General features: G+C 36.9%; 2 protein-coding genes across 2 annotated transcripts; both read left to right on the plus strand.

Annotated features, from left to right (window-relative positions):
- Window positions 1–881: 881 nt before the first annotated feature.
- On the plus strand, window positions 882–5772 carry LOC137018995 (uncharacterized). Its single transcript, XM_067383913.1, has 5 exons — window positions 882–1069; window positions 1751–2089; window positions 3050–3280; window positions 3381–3473; window positions 3563–5772. The coding sequence occupies exons 1-5, from the start codon at window positions 1027–1029 to the stop codon at window positions 3634–3636; spliced, it is 780 nt and encodes a 259-aa protein (XP_067240014.1). The 5' UTR covers window positions 882–1026; the 3' UTR covers window positions 3637–5772.
- A 1868-nt stretch (window positions 5773–7640) lies between these two features.
- LOC137018999 (uncharacterized) lies at window positions 7641–14354 on the plus strand. Its single transcript, XM_067383927.1, has 4 exons — window positions 7641–7825; window positions 9976–10305; window positions 11480–11590; window positions 13745–14354. Exons 1-4 carry the CDS (start codon window positions 7783–7785, stop codon window positions 13873–13875), a joined length of 615 nt encoding a protein of 204 aa, XP_067240028.1. The 5' UTR covers window positions 7641–7782; the 3' UTR covers window positions 13876–14354.
- Window positions 14355–19080: the final 4726 nt, after the last annotated feature.

Raw genomic sequence — 19080 nt, forward strand, 5'->3', positions numbered from 1 at the left:
AGTTTGCAATATAAATGACATTAAAATGAACTCGGTATTGAGTTAAATGAAATCAATTAAAAATAATTAAACTGTTTTTGAAGTCAAAAGCTGCACGCTTGTTTGATTTTTTTTTTAAAGCTGTTTAAATTAATATAGTAATTTTTTTATTTTAATTCACAGAAATCACACATTAATCATATTTAAACATATTTGGAATTTTGCAATATAAAAAACTAATTTAAATAGTAGATGATCAAATTAACTTTAGTAAATGAATCCAGCTGTAACTCTTGTTTCCTCCTGCAGATGTCACTAGTAACCAGGAAAGTTTCTCATCTTTGACTCTTACACTCAAACATTACATTATAGACTTACATTATTCCTGTGTTTATTTTTATAAAGTTTATTTGACACAGGGGTGTCCAGTCCTGCTCCTGAGGGCCGCTGTCCTGCAAAGTTTAGCTCCAACCCAACTTAATAATATAATTTTATATTATAATTTAATATAAAATTAAATTATATAAGTACAATCAGTACTCTTAAGTACATTAAAAATGAAGTACTTTTGTATTTTCACTTTATAAATATTTTATTATATGTATCTGTGCTTTTACTCAAGTACTTGATTTGTACTTCATCCACTGACAAATCATGACAGATGTTTTTAGTAAATGGTTTGTTTGTCAGTAATGGTTTCTACTCAAAGTTATTTTAATTGCGGTCGATCCTCAGTGATCCTGCAGTTACAAAAGCAACCAGGGGGATGAAAACAGCTTATTAACATAATAACATCTTTATGAAAGTTAAAAATTGCAGAAGCATTAGTCGATGGAAAGTTCCCACCATTATTTTGTTGTTCTTGTGCATGACGTTCATCCTCAAACTTCTGCAGTAAATGATGTGAACTTCCTCTTCTCTCAGGAAGTTTGCAATAGTCTGAATATACAGTGAGCACAGATGAGTGTCAGCAGATCTTGATTGCGTGACTGAAGCAGCATCTTCTCTCTTCTGCTGGATTATTGGGCTCTTCTGGACTCTAGAGAAATGAAGCTCATCTTTGGACTGATGCTGCTGAAAACTGCTGCATGTGAGTCCACTTTCAGATCAAACTCATCTAATGATGAGATCGTGTTCTGCTGCTTCCGCTCTCTCTCTCTCTCTCTCTCTCTCTCTCTCTCTGTCTACCCACTCTGTTCATCTCTCTTTCCCCAATGTTCTCTGTTTTCTATAAGTTCATATGCACTAAACTAAACTTAATTTACTGTGTTTATCCAATTGATTTGTCCAATGTATTTGAATGAAAACAATTAAAAAATATATCCTAACTTCTTGAAGTAAGTTAAACTCAAAAATGTCCATGCATGCAAAAAAAAAAAAAAAAAATCAGAATCAGAATCAGAAAGAGCTTTATTGCCAGGTATGTTGTTTACACATACTAGGAATTTGTTTTAGTGACAGAAGCTCCACAGTGCAACAGAGTAACAGTGACAAGACAAGACACATAATAAAAAGAATAAAATAATACACATTTACAAGATAGACAAAGTGCAAAAAAAGCAAAAAACAATATATATTATAGACAATTGTATGTACAGTTATGATGTGTGCAAATTTGAAATATAAATAAGCATTTTAAGTAAATAAAGTGTAACCGTGTTGTGTGTTCCGTGTTTGTCAAGTGTTCATGAGATGGATTATATATATGTTTGTGTAATATTCAAATCCTGATGATAGAGATGTGTGTGTGTGTGTGTGTTTTGTTCTTCAGGTGTGGAGCAGAACTGCTGGTTTAATCAGGGAAGTCCGTGTCATGCAGCACTCGGAGACAAACTCAATCTGCTGATGATGGTGCCGGATATCAGTAAATATGAGCTGAAGATACAAAAGAGTATGAGCAGCAGAGAAAAAGATCCATTTTGTAGAGTAAGGAATAACACAATGAAGAAGAATCAATGTGATCTTTTTAATAACAGATCTGAAGTGTCAGTCATTAATGGGATTCTGATAATAAACGGTGTGATCAGAGCAGATTCAGGGAATTACACTTTAAGACTCGAAGACTCAGACGGTAGTGAAACATCTACAGATCTTCAAGTGATTGTTGAAGGTACAGTAACTCTCATCAGACTCATTACAATCTCTTTTTCTTTTCTTTTCTTTTTTTTTTTGCTTTTAGCAAACTTAATTTACTGTTTATACAATTGATTTGTCCAATATATTTGAATGAACAACTTTTTTAAAAAGCTTATGCATGTAAAAAAAAATAAGCAAAATATAATGAGTTGAGATTTTCAGTGTATATGCAACTGCTCAAAGTTACAAATTTCGTTCTAGAAAATATACACACTTAAAACACATCGGAAAATCAATCAAAAATCTATTTCAATTATGCTATAAAATTCTATGAATGTTTGAATAATATTTTAATTCATGATGAGGTGTGTGTGTGTGTGTGTGTGTGTGTGTGTGTGTGTGTGTGTGTGTGTGTGTGTGTGTGTGTGTGTGTGTTTGTGGGTTTGTTCTTCAGGTCTGGAGTTTAACTGCAGGTTTAATCAGTCAGATCCCTGTTATGCAGCTCTGGGACACAAACTCGATCTGCTGATGGTGGACACTAGTAGATATGACCTGAAGATACACAAGATAATGAGCAGCACAGAAGAAGATCCAGTTTGTACAATAAAAAAGGCACAATAAAGAGGAGTGGATGTGATCTTTTTAATAACAGATCTGAAGTGTCAGTCATTAATGGGACTCTGATAATAAACGGTGTGATCAGAGCAGATTCAGGGACTTACAGATTATATCTCGAAGACTCATACAGCAGAGAAACATATAAATATCTTCAAGTGATTGTTGAAGGTACAGTAACTCTCTCATCAGACTCATTACAATCTCATGTTGTCCAAAGATCTCACTCTCATGTAAATCAATCAGATGAATCTCCGTGAAGGTTTTATTCATGTAACACACAGTAAACACACTACATACTCCAGGAATATATGAGTAGTGTGGAAGGATGGCATTCTGCTGTGTTTGTCATGTGACTGTCATGTGTCCCTCCCTCCAGCTCCTATTGGCTCAGTGGAAGTGTCAATCATCTGCTCCTCCAGTGGGGTGATGAGGGCGTCCTGCTCCTCTGATGGAGATCCGCTCCTCTTCAGCTGGACTCTGAATGGAGATCCACTGATGGATGGAAACATCATTGATCTGGATGAGGGAACTGATGGAAACATCAGCTGCAGCGTGAAGAACCACGTCAGTCACCAACAGAAGACCGTTAGTGTAAAACACTGTCCTGGTGAGATGATTTCTGTTCATCTACAGATATCAACAACCCAATATAGTTTATCTAATTGATTGATTGATTGGTTGATTGATTCTGTCTGTGTTGTTTTCAGCGTCTCTGGTGTTTGTTCTGGTCTGGTGTTTTCAGATGATGCTTCTGTTGGGTCTGTTAGGAGGTTTTCACATCTACATGAGACACACGTCAGGTCAGAGACATTTATCATCATCATTATGGATTTGACATGCAGATATTAAGAGTGTGAAGATGATGATGATGAGAATCTGATGCTTTTAGGAAAGAAACAGGAAGATCAACAAGTGAGAATGAGCAGATTTAGAGAAGGACATGAACACACAGCAGAAGATTGAGGAGAGCAGCAGCAGATCTCATCACATCTATGAGAAATCACTTCAGAACGGCCAAGACTTTCACATCCATCCAACATTTATTTTACACATCTGGAGTATTTATTTACTTCACGACACAAGATCTTCACAAGATAAACACATTGTTCTTTAAGAATTGTAAATGAAATACATTGTTTTTCGTTGTCAATCAATGCAATTAAAACACACACGTGTTTCCTGCACTCTTGTTCTTCTGTTTCCTTCACTTTGTCTCCACCCAGTGAACAACAAAACATCACAAGAAACAGAAACTGATCCAGTGTCAGTTCTGAAGCGCTGAAGGAATTCTGAAGGAATTATTTACATGTAACGAATGTTAAATCTAACACGCCAGATGAAAGGGCTTTCAGTCAAATGTTACAAAAGTCTCAAAATAGGAGACAGCAGAGATAACATGAACAAAGACTGAAAGCTGCTGTTACTATGGCAACAGACTAAAGTGTGCTGATGGAGACCTCGTGTGGTGAACTTGAGTAATGACAGAGATTCGGTACAAATGAAGGTTGTTTATCAGAAAAAAATGTTTTTAAAAACTGCAGTAATTAGGTGATTGTTAATATAAATGTAATTTTTAACTCAATGCTTTCATGCTTTCAATCACTCAGAAATGTTTCACGCAGGGCCAGATTTACCTCATATCTGTGGGTTTCAAAGTGCAAGTTTTTGAAAACGATACTCTCTCTCTCTCTCTCTCTCTCTCTCTCTTTAGTGTACATACTCAAAGTTACAAGTTTAGGTTTTAGCAAATATACACACTTAAAACATCTCAATGAATGTATTGTATAATATTTTAATCCATGGTGAGATGTGTGTGTGTGTGTGTGTACGAAATTTTATTAATAACACTTTACATTTACATTTGTTAACCTTAATGTATTAACTAACATGAACTAACAATGAGTAACACATTTGATACATTATTAATTCATCTTTGGATTTGGTGAGGATTTGGTGCGACAGTTTGTAAATTGGACATGAACGCAAACCCCCTTGTGATTTATGTGGGCGACCACCGATGTGTTGTCTGACCGGACAACAACATGTTGGCCCCTGAGGTCTGGGAGAAAATTCCTGAGAGCCAGAAAAACAGCCATCATCTCCAGGCAGTTGATGCGCAAGGAGAGGTGGTGTTCGCTCCACAGACCTTGAGTCGAGCCTCCGTCTAGAATCGCACCCCAACCCGTGAGGGAAGCATCTGTCGTTAGCATCTTGCGATGACAAGGAGCTCCCAACACCGGCCCTTGGGATAGGAACCAGGGTTTCTTCCACATGGCCAAGGCACGTAAGCATCGTTGTTCTCTGGGTTGGAGAAAGCACACTCTTCTTGGCGTTTAACCTTAACCCCGACATGTGAGTGAGAACATCTCGATGCCGAGCCGCTAACTGTTGCGATTGGTCTAATATTAACCAATCATCGATGTGGTTCAGAATGCGAATGCCTTGTAGACGAAGTGGTGCCAAAGCTGCATCCATGCACTTTGTGAATGTGCGGGGTGATAACGCTAGGCTGAATGGAAGAACCCGATATTGGTAAGCTTTGCCCCCGAAAAACTTCCTGTGATGCAGAAGGATGGAGATATGGAAGTATGCTTCGATTGTGACAAACCAGTCCTCGGACCTCACTGGGGACCGCTGCGCCCTAAAGCACACGAGGCGGCAGGGTTGGCAGAACAGCCCCCTGAGGGCACCGAAGAGAACTGGGCACCGTATGATGAGGTGTAAACCACTTCTCTTCGGAGGGGGCTGCCCTCAGGGTCCTGACACTGGGGGCGCAAGCGGGGCGTCCATAAGGTAGTTCTTGTCCTTGTCTTCAATGGAGCTCAAATTCAACCATAGATGCCTTTCCATAGCCACCAGGGCTGCCATGAGCTACGTCGGGAGTAATTTCCCCGCCCTCATCACTATCGCATGGTCTGAGCACTATGCACCCGATAGGAGGCTGGTTTCTTCCAGGATCTCGACACCACCAGTTTGCTTTTCGGACAAACATCCTGCCTCTCTGCTGGCCATTCGAGATTTAACTCCCTGAGGTCTGAAAACGCGTCGGCGCGTTTTGTAGGATTTTTTTCACATTGCAGCAAAACAGACTTAAATTACTCCGTCATTTCTTGTCACAGAGACATAAGTAATATATCAATTGAAACTATAGAATGTCTTCTTTTATTTGTGTACACTCAGAGTAAAAACACAATGTTGTGCTTTTTGTAAAATAAAGAAAACTAACATGATGCGTGATCTCTCGTCTCCCTCTGAACTAAGACCAATCTGATAGTTCTTAGAAAATGAACTGTAACTTAGTGAATACTAATGACAAAAAAAATGACACTTACGTCTAAAAAAACGTTGAAATGTCAGGTTTTAAATCGTGTAAGTCAAATCGAAAACAAACATTCTGTGTTTATGTAATCTGTATGAAAAGAGAGCCATGTCAGAAGTCTGTGATTCAGCTCATTATCCGCTAATGCGGCCACGGCCACAGAGCCAGCGCTATTCAGATGCAAATTCAGCTAATACATGCATTCATCGTCTCAATCGTGTATTTATTGTCTTGAAAAGTGTTTATTTGGATAGTAAAGCCGTGGTTAGCGATCTCTAGAAGACATGCCGTTAGTTCCTGGTTCCTTTTCTTCCTTATATGAATTTGTGGCCTAAAGGTGTACAGAGAGCGCCCTCCGGCTGCAAGTATGAATTAAAAACAACATTCCTAATATGTCCTCTTCTTCAATAGAATAATTTGTGGACTAAAAGTGCACAGAGCGCCCTCCGGCTGCAAGTATGAATTGAAAACACAGTATCCAGCACTCATATTGATGACAATAAATATTACTTCTAAGTATAGAAATTTGACATAAATATATAAGAATCCATCAGTATTTCTCCAAATGTGCATGCTTTTAAGCTAAAAGCCTATATGAAATGCCACAGAGGTAACATAGTTGTTCAGACACTTTGCATCACAGAAATACATTATATTTTAAAGAATATAATAGAATTAAATTGTAATAATATTTCACAGTATTGCTATTTATGATGAGCTGAGACATTATTACAGATGGTTTTTTCAAAGTTTTTTTCATTTTTATTTATTTTAGTTATTTATTTATTTATTTTTTACCCGGAGGTAACGAGTCTTACTGCAGGCCCAGGGTTGGGCGTTGTCCACACTTGTGGTCCAGGAGCTTCACAGCCCTTACTTCATCGCACCCAAGAAAGGAGGTGGACTGAGACCGATCTTAGATCTGCGAGTTCTGAATCAGGCCTGTACAGGCTCCCATTCAAGATTCTCACTCAGAAACACATTTCCAACATCAAGATGGTTTGAAGAGATAGACCTTCAAAGCCATTTCTTCAGTTTGTCTCCGAGGGACAAACCATTTTAAAAATGTTATGCATAGTCCTATCACGCCTGTTTTATATTGTTTGTCAGCACACATTACATATTATGTATCTGCATCCACTAATCTTCCACACTGACTAGTGCTGGCTATTTGACAATTCATAATCATTAATAATTATTTTGATCAATAGGATTATATAAAATATATAATAAAAAATTAATTATATAAGTAGCCTATATAAAATTACATTCAGTACTTTTTACTGAAGTACATTAACTTTTGTACTTTTACTTGAGTAATATTTTATTATATGTATCTGTACTTTTACTAAATACTTGATTTGTGCTTCATCCACTGACAAATCGTGATATAAGTTTTATTTAGTAAATGGTTTGTTTGTTTGTCAGTAATAGTTTCTACTCAAAGTTATTTTAATTGCGGTCGATCCTCAGTGATGCTGCAGTTACAAAAGCAACTAGTGTGATAAAAACAGTTTATTAACAATAATATCTTGATGAATGTTAAAAATTGCAGAAGCATTAGTCGATGGAAAGAGAAACATAAGTGTTATTTTTGTGTTCTTGTGCATGGCGTTCATCCCCAAACCTGTGAACTTCCTCTTCTCTCAGGAAGTGGGCAGTATTCTTAATATATCATGAGCACAGATGAGTGTCAGCAGATCTTCTGTCAGAGTAAGAAGTGATTGTGTGACTGAAGCAGCATCTTCTCTCTTCTGCTGGATTATTGGGCTCTTCTGGACTCTAGAGAAATGAAGCTCATCTTTGGACTGATGCTGCTGAAAACTGCTGCATGTGAGTCCACTTTCAGATCAAACTCAGCTAATGATGAGATCGTGTTCTGCTGCTTCCGCTCTCTCTCTCTCTCTCTCTCTCTCTCTGTCTGTCCATCTCTGTCTGTTTATCTAGTGGTTCTCCACTTGCATACGGCCCGTCACGAATGTAAATGCGGCCTGTGATATGCCGACCACAATTTAAAAAAAATTAAAGCATTACAATTTAGTTTTGTTTTTAAATTTAAATTAAAGTGAATTACACAAAAATAAATGAGCTATAATGCTTTATTTGTCACAAAAAAGACAGCTCAAAATGGTCAAATTTGTTATTAGAGGAGAAAAACTTAATGTGGAACTTACAATGAAGGAACACAGAAGAGTCACAGAATCAGCAGCAAAGGAAAGAAGAATCAGTCTAATAGGTGCTTAAACTTCATTGGCCGATGGCGGCCATGTTTTTTTTTAGTTACGCCAATGTCTTCAATGACTGTCATGCCCCCCTTGGACCAAGACACTGCATGCCAAATTTCAATCAATCGGACTAACGGTTGTATAGTTACAGCTGTTTTCATGTGTTTTTTTTTTTTTCAAATTGCAGCGCCACCTAATATCTAATCGACGCAATTTTTTTTATCGTGACCAAAGATTGAACCCATACACACGTGAACCGAGTTTGGTGCAAATATCTCATTTCGTTCTTGAGTTATTGCCAGTTTAGTAAAAGTGGCTCCGCCCTCATCGTACGTTCTGCGCCCCTTAGAGACCGTGAATCTAAATTTCAACTTTATTTTTGATAATTATTGATATTCAGACACCAGAGAACATTGCATTGGTTTGGTTCCGATCGGGCGAAAAACCTAGGACTAGTTTGCAAAAGCTGGTTTTTCAAAAAAAAAATTAAAAATACCTGAAAATTTAGCCAGGGTGACGAGCGAATCTGAGACATGCATTTTGGATTCCAACGATATAAGATACTTGAGCCTGGGCCTCACGGTTCAGGGGTTATGGGCCATTTCGTACTTTTGACTGCTGTAGCGCCCCCGTCAGGCCGATCGGGGCAAGTCTTGGTGACGTTGTAGGCGCTTGAACAACTAATAAGCTTATTTGCCGTACTGTCCAAGCAGATCAAAGGCTCCGAGCTTGGACTTTAAAGCAAGCAATACAGCAATTTTTACACAATAGTTGAGTTAAATAAAACTACCCAGCAGGTTGGGCAAACATTTAACCCAACCACTGGGTTAAAACAACCCAATTGCTGGGTTTGTCCATTTTCGACCCAACTTGGGTTGTTTTTAACCAAGAATTCATGTATGTTGACTGTTGGACATTTAGCAGACAAATTAAATAGTGAGAGTCGAAAATCGTCATTTAAGAGAGTTTATTATTATTATTATTATTTCTAAAATATAAAAGTGCAAACACCCAGAGCTGATAAAACAAACCTTTGTGTTGTAACAGTACATTTTTCAAAAGAAATTTTAGTTTTCAGTGATCTGGTAATAGATGTGTCTTAAATGACACTATCTTAAGATTTCAAAAGGGTTTTTTTTTTCACAATAATGCCATTGAAGAACCATTTTTTTGGTTTAGTGGTCAGTTCTCAGCATTTGGATGATTCATAACATTTATGAAATAGAGAACATAGTCTAAGTGCCTCACTCTTAAAAATAAAGGTTGTTTATTGGCATCGATGGTTCTTTTACTTGTACATAATTAAAGCCGTGATAGGGATGAAGTGTCCAACATTTCACACTTAAATATTTCAGTTAAATTAGTGCATAATAATAAGTGCACTTTATTCTTTTGGAATTTTCAGTGTGAAAACACTAATCACTTTATACTAAAAAATGCTGTAGAATTGTGTTTAAGTTTGCACATTCTTTCTGTCTCAAAAGTGTAAATCAGATTGTCTTCTTATGATCAGAGTTCAGATGTTTCAGTGAGATCAGATCAAGTGTCAGTTTATTCACATTCATACTGTGGAAGTTTAATTTGGTGGAAACATTTGTGTCTATGTTTTTGTGATTTTAATTTATGCTGAAAGAGTCATGAGTACTTCATGATTTTGCATTTATTTGAATGTCCAACATTTAAAACAGATGAAACTAGAAGAAACACCCAGAGAGCTGACAAATAAACGTGTGTGTGTGTGTGTGTTTTGTTCTTCAGGTCTGGAGTTTAACTGCAGTTTTCATCAGTCAGATCCCTGTTACGCAGCTCTGGGACACAAACTCAATCTGAGGATGCTGGAGGTGATTAAATATACCCTGAAGATACAAAAGATAATAACCAGCACAGAAAAAGATCCAGTTTGTAGAGTAACGAATAACAGAATAAAAGAGAATGAATGTGATCTTTTTAATAACAGACCTGAAGTGTCAGTCAATAATGGGATTCTGATAATAAACGGTGTGATCAGAGCAGATTCAGGGACTTACAGATTAGAAATCAATCTCCGAAACAGCACAGACACTGCAGATCTTCAAGTGATTGTTGAAGGTACAGTAACTCTCATCAGACTCATTACAATCTCATGTTCTCCAAAGATCTCACTCTCATGCAAATGGATGCTAATTACACAAAAAATAACAGATGGATGATTTCAAGACACTGAAACATCTATATTTTCATAAAGACATTCTCATCAGAATAAACTGATACTATAATCAGAGACGTAACAACCATATGGCATGCCAACCCCAATATATTACGATAATTGTTTGATCAATATGTGTTAAAGGGACAGTTCACCCAAATATGAACACTCTGTCATCATTTACTCAACCTCAAGTTGTTCCAAACCTGTACGAATTTTTGTAATCAAAAGAATATTTCTAAGCAAACAATTGATGTGCCCCATTGACTTCCATATATTTTTTCCCATACTGTGGAAGTCAATGGGGACCAGCAGCCAATTGTTTTTTGGAGAACTACATTTCTAGCAGAAAGACTCAGGGAGGTAAGATAACATGACAACCATATTTATTAACAATCAGCAAGCAAAATGTTGTAAGAAAGTTATTTGGCGTAGGCCCCGTCCGTAGCTCAGATCCTTAAGGGTTGTGGACTCTGCATTTCCTGCCTGAAGATGAAGGCAGGGGCATAGCCGACCCCCGGGAGGTATGGACAGGGACCATCCTGGTGGTGGTGGGGAGGATGGAGGTGAAGGTTTTCATCAGCATCTGCAGACTCAAACATGTGTCAGCAATCTTATATACTCCAAGTGCAAGATAATGATTGCTCTAAACTAATTGGTGACGTAACATTGAGTCTTCCTGGCAGAACTTGCGCTAGAGCTTTCATTTACATTTACATTTAGTCATTTAGCAGATGCTTTTCTCCAAAGCGACTTACAAATGAGTAGAAGCAATCAAATCAACATGAGTACAACAGTATGACATATATATATATATATATATATATAAACAAAATACTAATAGATGGAGAAAGAGAATACAAATAAAAAAAAAGGAAAATAAAATATAATAATAAGTAAGTGTTAATCTCTTTAACAGCAGATTTTTATTTTTGTTAAAACAAAACAACGGTTTATTTGAGGTGTTGTGGTTTCTTTTATTGTTGTTGTTATGAATGAATGAATGAATGAATGAATTAATGAGACGCTTCAGTGTTTAACTCTTAATAACCTCATCCTGTGTTTTTCCCTCCATAGATCCTCTAGTCATTCCAATCGTTCTCGGATGTCTTGCTGTAATTCTCGTAGCTCTGGTCATCACGGCATATTACTTTTACAAGAAGAAGAATCAGATCAAAGCGACACCAAGTTAGTATTGAGTTCATGAATCTGTGTAATGTATTATTGCAGCACTGCTGTATTATTAGATTCATCACTTTATTTGTCCTCATCTGTAAAACAGTTTAGATTAAAGCATCAGATTTATGAATATATGTAAATATAGTGCTAATTAATCTGGGGCCGTATAGAGGGTATGCATCGACGTCACTTTCCCGCCGGAACGCGCTCCCTCAGCTGGACTGAGTGGCAAAAGAAGCCGCTGCGTGACTGGATTTAATAGAGGAAACTGAGAAAACACGAGAAAAACAAACGATTACACTAAAGGTTGGAATTGGATGTGTTCCTTACAACTTCTCAAATAAAACTAATCCATGGATATCGACATGCAGCCAGGAGTCGTGTTTCCTGACATTTGTATATGCCTGATTTCGACAGCGGGGAAATACATAAAGCATCTGCCTGTGAATATTTTATATAACTACAATATAGGTAGGTTTAAATCCGCGTAATCACTTATATCAATGTTATATTGTCATATTGTCCAGCCCTAAAACATATATAGTTTTATAGTATATCGTTTTTGTCAGTGTTGTATATTGAAAAACACCCAATTATGCAGAATATAAATTTAAATAAGGTTTAACGAGTTCGTTTGCCCATATAATCTTTAGGGTATTAGTTTAGCTAATTTGGCTTGCTGTCCACTGAGCAGGGGCTCGATGAAGCATCTTCAACTCAAGCTCTGATACACCCCCACAGTGAATAAATAGGATGTGATTACATAGGGCAAGGTACCTGAAATGAAGGTGGAGTTTGGGGAGGTGGAGGGATGCTGAAACTGAAGAGAGGTAAGCAGCTGCTTATATACTCTCGCTGTTGATTGGAAGATTAGATGGGCTCGCTCCTCCCTAAATTACATTTAGGAACTTCACTTAAATCCGAGTAAAACAAATTATGCAGAATATAAGATAGTAAATATTTAATTGATCAGTTGTCAACACAACATATAACAATATATACGGTATGATTTTACCTCAAAATCTAACAATTTGACACAAAATGATAACTGCAAATCCATGTTTCTCTGCCGGAGTCCTGTTTCTGTGAATTGCAATGATCCATTTGCTTCTTTTTTCTGTAGCTTTCAGCAACCTTTAAATATATGCCTCAGGTTTTGTACAGTCAATCACAAAGCTCTTTCCCATTTTGGATGTGTTTTGTGTGTTTTTCGTGGCATTCACGCTGAAAACCAATGCTGCCGCTCAGTCGACGCGACTGCAGCCATATCCTCTATTCACAAAACATCTTAAGGCTAAAAGTAGCCAGGGTTGGGAAGGTTATTTCACTACAGATAACAAAATGCATGCTTTAAAAAGTAATCTGTAACGTATTTTGTTACATTACTCAAGTTTAGTAACTTAATCTAAATACTTTGGAATACTTTGAAATACTAAACACAAAGGACCATACATAATTATTTTAATTTGACAACATTCATATTTTAAAACCTTTATTTAAATATGGCTACATGATACCTCATTTTACAATATTTCTATGATTAAATCACACAGAGACTACTCCTCCATCCAACAGCCAATCACTGTGTGCATAGATAGTAAGCGTGTTGACATCACCCATAGCAACGAGGTCAACCCCGCCCTCACTCTTAGCTTAAGACTTCTCTCTATTCCTCAGTAAAAGTTGGTTTCACTCTCAGCAGCTTTGTGGATAGGTTTTAAGAGAAAACTCTTAGCTAAGAACTTTTTCTGCTATTTAGAACATTTTATCTTAAGATAAAATGTTTTGTGAATACGACCCCTGCAGTTCATACACAAACTGTTGGGATTCGTTCACCCAAACATCCGTCATTATATATTCACTCTTATGTTGCTCCAAATCCATATGTTGTATTTTTCAAAGAGTAAATAATGACAGATATTTACATTTACTGTATGACAGAAAAACACCAAATATAACATCTTACAAGTTATTTTAATAGAAAATGGATGAAAGCAGAAAAGTTTGGAGGCAATTTATTGGTTAGCTTTAAATGACTGATAGATCATAGGTCTATAGGTCACATTTAAGTAACATTGCAAATACATGTCTACTGACTCTCATTAAACTATCAGTAGACTGTCTGCTTAATATCTGCTAACACTATATTTTGATCCCCAACAGACATTCTACCGGAGAAGAAGACGGAGGAAGAGGTTCGTTACGGAGAAGTGACGTTCACCAACTCAAGCGTTCAACAGCCGCATAAAAAAACGCAGCAGGACTGTGTTTACTCTGAGGTTCACACACGCTAATGAGAAACAGCTTCAAAACCCACAGTCTGAATGTGTCATGAAAACACAACGCCCCGGTTTTGAGCTGCTTATGATGCAACACTGAGGTTTTTTTGTATTTCTTTCCTGTGTGGGACGAGAAAAAACTAAAGGGAGTGTCTGATGCAACCAGAACAGAAATATAACCGGACAAACTCTGACTGATGTGAACAAATAATGACTTGTTCTTTACATTTATCTTTGTCAATCAATGCAATTAAAGGATTAGTTCACTTTCAAATTAAAATTTCCTGATAATTTACTCTCCTCCATGTCATCCAAGATGTTTGTGTCTTTCTTTCTTCAGTCGAAAAGAAGTTTTCTGATGAAAACATTTCAGGATTTTTCTCCTTATAGTGGACTTCACTGGCCTCCAAACGTTGAAGGTCCAAATGTCAGTTTCAGTGCAGCTTCAAAGAGCTCTACATGATCCCAGACGAGGAATAAGAGTCTTATCCAGAGAAATCATCACTCATTTTCTAAAAAAGAATAAAAAATGTATACATTTTAACCATAAATGCTCATCTTGAACTACTCTCTTCTTCTTCTTCTCTATTTGAATTCCAGCAGTGTAGACACTGCTAAGTGTATTACTGCCCTCCACAGGTCAAAGTTTGAACTAAATTGTCAAATACAATATGCTAGTGCAAGTATAAAACAATTACATATACCATTCGCCACAAGTACCAAGTGACGCGAAGCCTCCAAACATGGTATACTCTGCTCCCCCTCACCATAAACTGCACACTTCAGGTATTGCAATGGTTTCTACTCAAAGTTATTTTAATTGCGGTCAATCCTCAGTGATGCTGCAGTTACAAAAGCAACCAGGGTGATAAAAACAGCTTATTAACGTGATAATATCTTTATAAATTAAAAATTGCAGAAGCATTAGTCGATGGAAAGTTCCATAGAAAATAAACAAGTTTTATTTTTGTGTTCTTGTGCATGACGTTCATCCTCAAACTTCTGCAGTAAATGATGTCAACTTCCTCTTCTCTCAGTAGTCTTAATATATCATGAGCACAGATGAGTGTCAGCAGATCTTGATTGCGTGACTGAAGCAGCATTTTCTCTCTTCTGCTGGATTATTGGGCTCCTCTGGACTCTAGAGAAATGAAGCTCATCTTTGGACTGATGCTGCTGAAAACTGCTGCATGTGAGTCCACTTTCAGATCAAACTCATCTAATGATGAAGCTCTGACAATAAAAACACTAATATTACAATCTGCAGGATCTAGTAATAGAGTTGTCTGTTTTAAGTGTTTAAATGTTTTTTTTTTTTTTTTAGTGTTTTAATAGTTTTTTCTTCACAGTGTAGTTTGTGGAATATTAATTGGTGAGATGGAAGAGGTTTAAAGGGTTAGTTCACCCAAAAATTAAATTTGTCATTAATTACTCACTGTCATGTCGTTCAACACCCGTAAGACCTTCCTTCATCTTCAGAACACAAATTAAGATATTTTTGATGAAATCCGATGGCTCAGTGTCAGCAAGATGTGAGTGCAGTGCTTCTACCTTAACACTCTGAGGTCTAAAAACGTGTCGGCGCGTTTTGCAGTTTTTTTTTCACATTGCAGCAAAACAGACTTCAAATACTCCGTCATTTTTTGTCATAGAGACATAAGTAATATATCAATTGAAACTACAGAATGTCTTCGTTTATTTATATACACTCAAAGTAAAAACAAAATGTTGTGCTTTTTGTAAAATAAAGAAAACTAACATGATGCGTGATCTCTCCTCTCCCTCTGAACGAAATCCAATCTGATAATTCTCAGAAAATGAACTGTAACTTAGTGAATACTAATCACAGAAAAACAAACCGTGTTTATGTAATCTGTATGAAAAGAGAGCCATGTCAGAAGTCTGTGATTCAGCTCATTATCCGCTAATGCGGCCACGCCCACGGAGCCAGCGCTATTCAGACGCAAATTCAGAGGCAATACATGCATTCATCATTTCAATCGTGTTTTTATTGTCTTGAAAAGTGTTTATATGGATGTAAAAGTCATGGTTAGCGATCTCTAGAAGACATGCAGTTACTTCCTGTTTACTTTTCTTCTATGGATGAATTTTAGATGAGTTTTTGTTTCTTTAGCGCCCTCCTGCTGCTGTATGAATTGGAAACTCCATTCATGGAATAGCCTCTTCTTCTTTTAGATGAATTTGTGGACTAAAATGCACAGAGCGTCCTCCGACTTCAAGGATGAATTGAAAACACCAGCGCTCATAGTAATGACAGTGAATATTAAATAAAAATAACTCCTCTGTATAGAAAATTGACATAAGCATATGAGAATCCAATATTTCTCCAAATGTGCATGCTTTTAAACTAAAAGCCTATATTCAGACTCTTTGCATCACAGAAATACATTATATTTTAAAGTATAATATAAAACCATTACTTTATATTGTAATAATGTTTGTCTGTATGTTTCATATATCATGATGAGCTTGAGACATCACAGAAGGTTTTTTTTCACAGCCTACCTGACTGAAATGCCTCATTAATATGCAAGTCATTTCAGCTCATTACTATCCAATTCTTTTGTCTTCTCAGGTGAGAATGGCCCATTTTCAGCGGTGATTCACGCCTCCTCGCATACTGTGTTTCTTGGCAAAAAGTGTCTTACAAAAACTAAATTAATATATTGTTTTATATGAAGGAGTAGGCAGCATAATTTTTACATAATTCTGAAGCAAAAATTCTAGTCTACAACCTCCAATACCCAGAAGTCTTGTGAACACAGATTTAATATAATTTTTTTGGCCTTATTTCAGTGACTTAAGTTTTTTGTTTTTTCAATAACCACGCATAAACGTTATTCCTTCAAAAACACAAACATGTACATACATGTTCCTCACATATTATTGTAGCCTAGTTTGTGCTGAATACAGTGTAATGACACTTTTTCCATTAATATGTTTATGAAGAACTGAAAAAAGCACAAATGTCAGAGCATGTCAAAAAATCTCCAGGCCCCAAATCAGCCTCAGACTCCAGAGGGTTAAAGGGCACCTATTATGCAAAATTCTCTTTTGTATGGTGTTTGGACATAAATGTGTGTTGGCAATGTGTGTACACAACCACCGTATAGTGATAAAAATCAACCCACTCCTTTTTTTTAATCCCCATAAATCATAAGCAGTGTCTCAGAACAAGCCATTTCCAGATCTCTGGCAGTGTGACATCACATTAGCCACAGGCCCCGCCCACAAATGTTGACAGACACTGACGTTTGAAAATAGAACGGGTGAGTTCACAGCCAGGTTACTGTCCTCCCAAGCGTTTTAGGTGTTCTGTAGCTGGATGGATTAATCCACATAGTTCTCTCCTTTTACTCACGAAATTCGTATAAGTCTGCGTGAATCATTTCACACCGGACTCCTTTGTGAACCAATGTCAATACAAAGGGACAATACAAAACAGAGGTTGTGCTAAAAATGTGTTACTCAAGGATAGATCAGCTTGTGATCCAGCTTACAGTCTCCAGAGTGATACTGGATAAAGCAGTAATGAAAGTGAGAGCACTTTATTACAGTTCATCGGAGTTGATTTGCGGATATGAAGTTTACCATTTTATTAAGAACCAGCCAAAAAGGCAAAAAGTATTTATATATTTGTTTACTGTTAGTTGTAACGAGTGTTTCTGTGTAATTCGCTGTGTATGTTGATGATAATGCAAGGGAGAGAGAGAGAGTTTATGGATAATATTTTAATGCACACTTGCACTGTGTTTTATTAAGCTCTTAAAGTGATTTTCTAGAGTGAAAACGGACGCTTCATATTTTATGTGAAGTACAATAAACGTCATAAAACTCAGTAAAGTCAAACGGGGTTTGTACCAATATAGTGGATAAACACAAGAAGACAATATAAGTTATAACCGTAATTAAACTATACCTGCAGTATATCTCCACGCAGCATGTATTCGCAGTTTCTGGCATTATAGTGTGTCCTGACTGACTCCTGACACCAGAGAATCAGCTCTTGAAGCTCCGCCCTCTCAGGCCGAGCACAGCAGCTCATTTGCATTTAAAGGGCACACACTGAAACGCTGTGTTTTTGCTCAACTCAAAAAGTGCCAAATTTAACATGCTGTAAATAATTATCTGTGGGTATTTTGAGCTAAAACTTCACATACACACTCTGTGAGACTTTTTTACATCTTGTAAAATGGGGCATAATAGGTCACCTTTAATATTATACAGTGACTAGAATACTTTTTGTGCACCAAAAAACTAAATAACGACACGTGACACCACAGGATATCGAGTCGGCTGACAGCTCCAGATATTTAGCATGCTAGATATTTGTGTGGCGTCAGTGAGGTGTCGTTGAGTAGTTCACACATAAAGATTGACTCGTTAACTGGCAAATGAGGCTTAAAATCCTGTAGTGTAAACTTGGCATTAGTCACAGTAAAAGAGTTTGGAATGTGTGTTAAATACTAATTAAATCAAATTAAATCTGACTTCTATGTCTTAATGTTCACTATGGATACTAAGCCATATTCATCACTCTTCTTATAAATCTTCCGGTGCAAACAATTACAGCTGTGCTTCTAATGATAGATTACAACATATTAATTTAATGGACTTACAAACTAAGCTAGGATTTTATTTTTTAAAAGTTTACCTGCAGTTCTGTTCTATACAGTTAAAGGGACCCCCTGGTATTGTAAGGCTTAATATAACATAAATGATGTCTCTTACTGAAATATGTAGTAGAAAAGATTTACATTTAAAAATGGGACAATGGGCGGCGCCATTTTGTTTAGCTGTGCAGTGCGTTCTATGTCGATGACGTCAAATGGTTGCTCTCGGAGAGTTACTGACACTGTTCTATTGCTATTTTTACCGCAACTCAACTCAGAATATAATATATGATGCCACATTGTGCAGCTTTTGGTTGTCATTTTTAGTCAATGAGAATGTGGATGAATAAAACTTCCTAAAGATATGCGTTTTCGTTCTCATCACTTCAGGTCTGGTGCCTTTGAGGCTTTTAGTAGACCACAGCTGAAAGAGCTTACAGTTGGACATGGATATAAGTGTGTGCTTTAACCAAATGCCGCGCCTGTCATGGAGACTGATGAAGGAAAGCCTATAACACATCTGGATTGAGACAGACTGACTCAAAGCTCGTGTGCTGTGATTCACGAGATATCTGTGATCTCATAA

Source organism: Chanodichthys erythropterus, chromosome 1, assembly GCF_024489055.1.
Source record: "Chanodichthys erythropterus isolate Z2021 chromosome 1, ASM2448905v1, whole genome shotgun sequence".
Taxonomy (NCBI): Eukaryota; Metazoa; Chordata; class Actinopteri; order Cypriniformes; family Xenocyprididae; genus Chanodichthys; species Chanodichthys erythropterus.